We start from the raw sequence: 8,220 nt of genomic DNA, 5'->3' as shown, positions 1-8,220 counted from the left end.
CCCATTCCTATTCATGCAGGAGATGATTGGTTTTGTTAACTGAGGATTTGCCTGCATCTACATTTGGTAAGTTAGAATATTAAACTAAATCCTCACCTCTGTTCAAAAGAAACGGTGCCATCTGTCCTGACCTATAGGCCAATGTTAGGGGTTGAAGCCTTTAGAGTGTGCTCATGGTGACACATGAGGACCTGCTTGATATTTATTGCCACCGCAAAGTAAACATATTCCAAAAACACCTGAGTAAAATGCAGGGACACCATTTACAGAGATAAACAGGGCAGTAGCATATGTAATGTACTGTAGGCTACAGTATTCTCCAGTGGTTTTGTCCATGTGATGCAGTCTAGTAAAATGGCTTTTTCTCAGCTTTTACTTCCTCACTGCAGGACTAGGGACAGATGCTAACATCCAGAGTCCAGCTGTGGTATTTTTTTCCAGCTCTGTCACTTATTGACACTGTGGGACTCCTACAGGATTGATGTTCTTGCAGCTAACAATGTTGTAGGCAATACTAGAGTTATCGATCCCACGCTTTCCTAACCTCATTCCATACACCCCCCACCTCCACCCACAGAATATGATTAAGAGGGTATGACATCATGGTAAAGTAAATTGAGGGATAAATGAGATGAAAATGTATTAAGTGTAATATGATGCTTTTCTTCTGGTGTTACACTGAAGTCACAGAAAGGACACATGGGGTGGGCTTGAATTCAGATAATCCTGTTTAATGATTTGTCTCTTTCTACATGGAGACATAAAACCTTATTAGGTCTCAAACTATCATTACAGTTGCCTAAATTGTGATTCATAAGGGAATCACTGCAATAAAACATTGGTGCCTCTTCTCTAAAAACCAAATTTCCTTGTGTTAGCAGCACCACAAAATCTAAATTAGTTATAGTGCAATATTAATAAAAATGCATGTTTTTTCTTGAGCTGAAATTCAGGTCCTCTGACCATATTTGGCACTTTTGCATTACCGGGGTTTGTTTCCATGCAGAAATGCATTTACCAGATGTGTTTATCAGGTTTAAACTCATTTCTATGGCTTTACCAACTGACCTTTTTCTCCTTCTGCTCCTAACCATAATCCCCCATGTCAGCATTCAGAGTAGTGTTATTTGAAAGAGAGAGAGAGACTAATCTTTTCCAGACTGACCCTTTTTTCTCTCAGTTGTTCAGATTTTCCTGGTGCAACTGTGTGTCTCTGACTGGGACCTGGTGTGTGTCAGGGGGCTATGTTGAGGCGATGTGCACAGGCTGGTGTGAGGAGAGATGTGCCAGCGTCAGTGGAGGAGGATGGGAAGGTAAAGGAGTGGATCTTCATTTATGGCTGTGGGCGTCACTCTTGTTCTCAACTCTGTGGGGCCAAGTGTACCCCCAGTGCCCAGACAGCTGCCACTGCGCCTGGGACACAGCCACAGTGCTGTGCTCAGATGCTGGCCTACGGGAGATCCCAGAGGGGATCCCACCAGAAACTGTTTCTCTCCACCTGGAACGCAACTACATTCGGAACATCCCCGAGAGTGCTTTCAGCAACCTAGTTCACCTGCAGGACCTCTATCTGTCCCACAACCGCATCGACTCACTTGCCTCAGGGGCCCTGCGGCATCTGGGCCCCGAGTTGCGCCTGCTGGACCTCTCATATAACCAGCTGAGGCAGGTCAGCAGGGAGGAGTTTGGCTCCACTCAGGCAAAGACACGCCTCTACCACAACCCCTGGCACTGTGACTGCACCCTCCAGGAGCTGGTGGAGACTGTGAACCTGGAGCCAGAAACGGTGAATGGGATTGTTTGTGAGAGCTCTGTGCGAGCAGTGGGCGAGGGGAGCAGGTGGGAGGACCCGGGGTCAATGGGTGAACATGCAGGTCAGCCATTGGTCAAACTGTTGGATTCTGGGGTGAATTTCTGTAGTCTGCAGAGGAAGACCACCGATGTGGCCATGCTAGTGACCATGTTTGTGTGGTTTTTTATGGTCATTGTGTATGTTGTGTACTATGTTAGACAGAACCAAGCCGAGGCCCGCAGGCATTTGGAGTACCTGAAGAGTTTACCCAGCCCACGCAAGACCCTCACAGAGACAGATACTCTTAGCACTGGTTTCTGAAATCGTGCTCTGCTTGAATAACCAAATGCCATTTTTATGGAGAACTAGTATCAAAATGCTTCATGGGATTACTGTTAGCTGACTGTGGAAGCAGATAATGGGGGAATAAATCATATACAGCTGTGTTTTATAATTGCAATGCTTTATTTTATTACTAGTGAAACCGCCTGTTTTAATTGATATTTTCCCCACCAGGTTCTTCTCAATTTAAGGAAAATTAAGAAATGAATGTTTCTGTACTCATTTTACCAAGTGCACTGAGCTGCAAGAAAGCCAAAAGTTATAGCACAACAAAGATGAAAGGATAGAATAAGAAAAAAGGAAAGACATTCTTTGAACTTTATAACCTTCAAACCTCACTTTATAGTCCCTCTTTCCTTCTCTATTCATCTTCCTCCATGCCTCATACTGTATTCTTTATCTGTCATTAAGCTCTAATTAGGAGTTTTTCATCAACTGACCTTTAATGAAAGGCCCTAATCAGCTGGAGCGTTTTTATCAAGTCAGTGTGCAAACTCAAAATATGCGTCTTCATCTAATTGCTTTTGCATTTGTGCATGTACATGCGTATGTGTAGTGTTTTTGTGTATTTGTTACAGCAGCTTTGACTTTGCTAGCATTGATTTTGCGTGGATAATATTTAGGCCTTATCCAACACATGATCACTAAGCCATTTGTTTCGGTCGGTGCCAGAGGAGAACTGCTGAGCTAAATTTGCTCTCAGGAAGCCATTTGTGCTGGAGGTGAATAGTTTTGTCTCCAAGCTGCTGCTCTGGAGTATTTGGACAGCTTATTGTGCATGCTGTTGTCATTGTTTGGTGTAGAGACATTTCAACCAGATTTAGAAATGAATCATTGTAAATTAGATTAGTATAGCCAGTTATGATGAGAGAAGCTGTTTAGTTATAATTAATTTCTTGAAGCCTGTTTTTTCATTCCTCTCTGCACTGATTGCTGTGTACAAATTGTTCCACTTCTCATTTTCCATATAGCTGAGACTATAAGGAACAGTCTCTGATAATAAAAGAAACATTTTGTCAGTTAACCCATTTCTGATATATAGGGTATACTCTAGGTGAATACCCAACTCAGTGTTAGCTCAGTCTAATTGGACCAAAACTTGACTTGATTAATATTATACTTTTTAAAATTCCACTTTAGTAATCATATTTAGTGTGCCGTATCTAGTGCAGAGCATTATTCTCTGTGGGCAGGATGTATTGTGTGGTCAGTGTATCAATGTTCACAGTTATAAATAGAAACTATAAAAGATTAGTCATAAACGTTTAATTTGTGATTAGAACAGTGGTCCCAAATCTTGGGGGACTCGCACATGGGGTCACAAATTCACAGTGAGGGGTCACAAAATTACTAACGGCATACAAAAGCTGAAAGTACACAAAATGACGTTCATTTTTAAAAACTTTTTTCTAATGATTTTCTACTGGATAATGTTAGGTGCTTATTGAAACAAAATGAGGATGTTCATATTCCCTCCAAATTAACTGTCATAACCCTCTGGTCCCTTAATATTTCCTCTGGCAACATCATGTCAAGTTTTTATTTGTCCAATTCCTTTAAAACAAAATGGCTGTGAAATAATGACATTGTTCTCAGCAGCCTCAGCTGTGCTTTGTGTCTTGTGCTAATTAACAAATGTCAGTGTGCTAATCTGCTAAACTAAGTTGGTTAACAGTTAAACATTATAACATTAAATGTTAAACATTATACCTGCTAAACATTGTCATAAAAGCATTATCACTGTGAGCATGTTAGTATGCTGACTTTAGCATTTAGCTCAAAGAACTGCTGTGCAGCAAGCATTGATGAAGTCTCTTCATGTCTGATTAACGTGTACAGTTGTAAATTTCATGGTTATAATATACTATAGTATAACAGTGCCCATAGCTCACAATTGGGTTGGTGAGTGGAAGGACAACCTAAAATAGGTCAGTTTTCTGTGTACTGTGATGTGCTAAGTGTGGTGTGTGTCCCTTGTACTGTAATCTACTTAGAAGGAAAGATTCAAGCCGTTGTTGTTCAGGGTAAAGACATACTGTGAATTTGAGCTAGAGCCAGTTAAGCTATGAGTAGAACAATACTGATTTGTTATGATAAATGTAAAACCTGATCTTTCATGGTCACAAGTTAAAAGATTAGGATAAAAGGTGAATATTTGTTATGTGTGACATTAAAAACAAAACTGTGTGGATGAACCAATGAAGCATTATTAATGTAATTTTACATTCTCTGAATGTTTCTTGAATGTTAGCTGTCTGTAAGAAATCTTACATTTGATGTAGATGATACCAGACTCCAGTTTCCCTACCATTAATATAATCTTTTACTTCTTTGATTCATTATGTCACAATAATAATGATAACACAAACACAAAGCCAAGCATGTCCTCTGTGTTTAATTCTTTCCGTAGGGTTTTTTTTTTTTTTTTTTTTTTTTTTGTGATGTATTTCTGTTTGGTGATTTGTTTTTGCTCCTGTTTGTCTGCCAATTCCAGGATAAAGTCAGATTGGAAACAATACATTAAAATAATAAATGAACTACTGTATCAAAAAGAGATTTCTATATATATAAAAAATAAAAGGAACATAGTTCTACATTGTTCATAGAAATGCGTCTACCTTTTATTGCTACTGTAGGTTCAAAAGGCAAGAAGATGAAGTAATAAAAGTACAGTAAGACATCAGTTCACATGAATGAGCTGACAGTGGTCGGCAATGTTTCCCATTTCTATTCTACCATGCATTAAAAAGAAAAGAAATTATTGAAAAGCTATTTTACATATATGAAATGTATTATATGAACTTTTACCACCTCTTTCTTCAACATTTTATTTTTGAAATCACCATATATCAAAATCACAATGTCAACATATACATCCATTTCTCCACTGGCTTTTCTTGAAATTTCTCCCCCTGGAAATACAAGTGGACATCACTACAAAAACACAAAGTGGACGCAGGGCACAACGAAATATTTAGGTGCAACTAATTTTTTTTTTTAAAGAGGAGATTAAAACATTGATATGACAGATATTTCAGAAAGGGAGAGAAAACAGGTCATAAATAAAAAAACGACTTCAGCCTTAGTTTTGTCTTTTATTTCCAATTTACATTAATTAAAGTGTAACAAAAACAAGTCATGATCATAATAATATAATACTATTATCAATAATAGAAATATACACAACCTCACACAAATGAACCATCTGCACTGGCTGTAAAACTGGAGCAGCAAAGTTAAACACAACTTAAAACTCTACCGCTGTGTAAATGTGTCCACTGAGGCAGAAGGCACACCCTGTGTGAGGGAACTGAAGGGAGGAAATGAGTGGGTCTGGGGTCAAATGGGGGCCAGCACGCTGGGCCATAAATATGGGCCTCGTAAACAAAGATTCGGGGGAGAGACCTTAGTTTTATTTGTGAAGTTGTATGTTTTTAGTGTGAGGTAGCTTTAAAAAAAGAAAAAAAACGTTTTAAATTTGTTCTAAATTGTACATCCCTTGTTTGTAAAACTTCATTTGGGACATGTTTATTTATCTAAAAGGGTTGAAGCAGGAGGGTGGGGAGGGTGATTTCATCCTGAAATCCAAAATCCCAGGGTAAAATGCTCTCTCTGACAAACTGTACCTGTATATATATGTATACACACATATACATATATATACATATATACAACTCACTACACATGAGTATATGGTTGTTAAAAAATACAGACTTTTACAACAATAGCACCATTGACTTTTACTATAAAACACAGTAACTTCTTGATACACACTGTGGTGGAAGAAAGAGGAAAACCTGAACTTTCTAAGTAGCTAGACTTTTTTTGTATTAAAGAGTTGTGTTCGCTTTAGTGGATGTGGTACAGGAGTTGGGTGATTAGAAAACATGAGGAAGTAAGAGAGGAAGTTGGTGGATAATGTTTTTTAAAATATGTGTAAGTTGGATTTTTATTTCTTAGCAACAAACTCAGTCCTCCCACATCTGGGACCCAAATCTAAACAATAAATAAATAACACCAACACGTTTTTCTCTCTCTAGTTCTCTGGTATGCTGCTCTCCTCATACTTCTTGCTCATGGATGTGGGGCTGGGGTAAGCAGAGGGGGTTGCTGTTCACCCGGGGTGAAGTGGGGACTCTTGGGGAGTGCCTGTTGTTCATAGGGGAGGCGATTTGTCTGGAGGCAAAGCTGGATGAATCACAGATGACTGTTGCTGGTGTCATTCAGTGCAGATATCCTACAGAGTTCGACTTGGAAAAAGCACTTCTTAATTAGAAAAAAGTCCCATTTAAAAAAAGTGTCTTGATTTTTCTTTCTCTCTCTTTCTCCCCTCCTTTATCTGAAGTGTGCTCCTCTTTCACTTGTAAAATTTCACTTCTTCTTTCTCTTCTTTTGATCCCTCATTCTTTACAAGAAGCAGACTGGCCCGATATCAACACCGAACTCCTGGTCTGCTCCGCCGATATCCATGGGGGCAATGTCCACAATGGGCAGACGAGAGGTCTTCTGCGATCTGTATTCCATCACTGTCTTGCCCCACTGTCCCGTGTGTTTCTACGCAGAGGCAAACAACACAACAGATGTTAAATAATATATGACTCCTCAAGAACTGCAGAGAATGAGACTGGTCTGGTGAGTCTCGGTGAACACCAGTGTACAAGAGACAGCGTTTAATGTCTGTGATGAAGGGAAAGTGAATTGTGTTCCAATTTTTACATTTTTCTTACTGTATGTTCTACTCTAGCACATGCATGTATAATACACTTGCATTTTTCTTACTGTATGTTCTACTCTAAACATGAGTTAGCACATGCATGTATAATACACTTACACAAAGAACTGTTATAGTACTGTATAAGCAGTCTTACCGTGCAGCTGTCCTCCATCACGCTGTATGTAAAACGGCTGTTGCCCTCAGCTCTGATCTCCACATCGTTGGAGCCCTGCAGCAGGACGGCCTTCTTGAGGTTGCCCGTTGAGGCGTCCATGTAGGCCACGCTGTTCTTACAGTGGTAGGTGAGGTTTTGAGAAGCTTCGGTGGACAGCAGTCTCAGGAACGTCATCTGAATGGCAGCAGTGTTGGGTGCCAGGCTGTCATCACCATAGCTGAACTGTTTAAGGCCACAGGTAGGATGGAAGAAGGGATGATTAGATTATCTTTGTTGTTATTGCTGTTTTATGTTTGGTTTTGATTACTCTACCTGTTATGCATTCCTGATGATGAGTAAACCTGTCATTTATGGTTTTAACAGTTTTTACAGAGATGCTCAGATTTTTTTACGCGATATTGTTCAAATTACTCTGATGATGTAAAATGCTGTTTGTGTGACAAGTAAGACAATACTAAGGATGGGGTTGGTGGCATACTCTGTTGTCAGTCAGTGTCTTTAGAAGTCAACACTGTTGAAAAAATTCCTATGGACAAGGGCCTACAGCAGATTGATTTTAATTATTTTTCAGTCCGATTTTGTGTTCCTTCACATCCAAGCTGCCACCACAACAGGCCAAGCTGTTGGCATGGCAGCTTGGCCTAAATAGACACAAATGTTTGGAGCATTAATTCAGTGTGTGGGCTACAATCCTTTTACTCTACTAGTAATGCAGAAGACTGAAAATCGAGGTGCAACTCACATGGAATCCTCCATTCATTGTCTCTCCGAACCAGATGTGTTTGCGATCCTTGCTCTTGCTGGACCACCAGTTCTTGCGAGGGATTTTAGAAGGTTTAGGGTAGACACAGGACTCCCCTGTATCCATGTTGCAGAACACCTTGATTGCATCGATGGTACAACCCTGATTGGGATCAATCCAGTACTCTCCTACAGGGAAGATCAAGAGAGGACAAAAAAAAAGCAGATCAGCCTCAAGGATGCCATTTTTCTCTTTACATTATACCCTATCGTGGGCAGCACGGTGGCGCAGTGGTTAGCACCATTTCCTCACAGCGAGAAGGGCCCCACCCGAGACCTTTCTGTGTGGAGTTTGCATGTTCTCCCTGTGCTTGCGTGGGTTCTCTCTGGGTACTCCGGCTTCCTCCCACAGTCCAAAGACATGCAGCTTAGGTTGATTGGTGTCTCTAAATTGCC

At 40.2% G+C, this 8,220-nt stretch overlaps 2 protein-coding genes across 2 annotated transcripts in view; one reads left to right on the top strand and one right to left on the bottom strand.

Moving 5' to 3' along the window:
- Positions 1 to 4,665, top strand: part of LOC109965350 (leucine-rich repeat-containing protein 3-like) — a 5,572-nt gene extending 907 nt beyond the window's left edge. The window contains exon 2 of the mRNA XM_020609323.1: positions 1,181 to 4,665. Within this exon, the coding sequence (XP_020464979.1) occupies positions 1,256 to 2,113 (858 nt within the window). The 5' untranslated portion in view covers positions 1,181 to 1,255 and the 3' untranslated portion in view covers positions 2,114 to 4,665. The remainder of the gene's footprint in view (positions 1 to 1,180) is intronic.
- Positions 4,666 to 5,219: 554 nt separating this feature from the next.
- The window catches only part of col2a1b (collagen, type II, alpha 1b), a 45,644-nt gene continuing 42,643 nt past the window's right edge, over positions 5,220 to 8,220 (bottom strand). The window contains 3 exon segments of the mRNA XM_020619338.1: positions 5,220 to 6,688; positions 7,003 to 7,245; positions 7,766 to 7,998. Coding sequence (XP_020474994.1) covers positions 6,542 to 6,688; positions 7,003 to 7,245; positions 7,766 to 7,998 — 623 coding nt within the window. The 3' untranslated portion in view covers positions 5,220 to 6,541.

Source organism: Monopterus albus, unplaced genomic scaffold (genome assembly GCF_001952655.1).
Source record: "Monopterus albus unplaced genomic scaffold, M_albus_1.0 scaffold1.1, whole genome shotgun sequence".
Classification (NCBI taxonomy): domain Eukaryota; kingdom Metazoa; phylum Chordata; class Actinopteri; order Synbranchiformes; family Synbranchidae; genus Monopterus; species Monopterus albus.
This window is presented reverse-complemented; position numbering and strand designations above follow the sequence as displayed.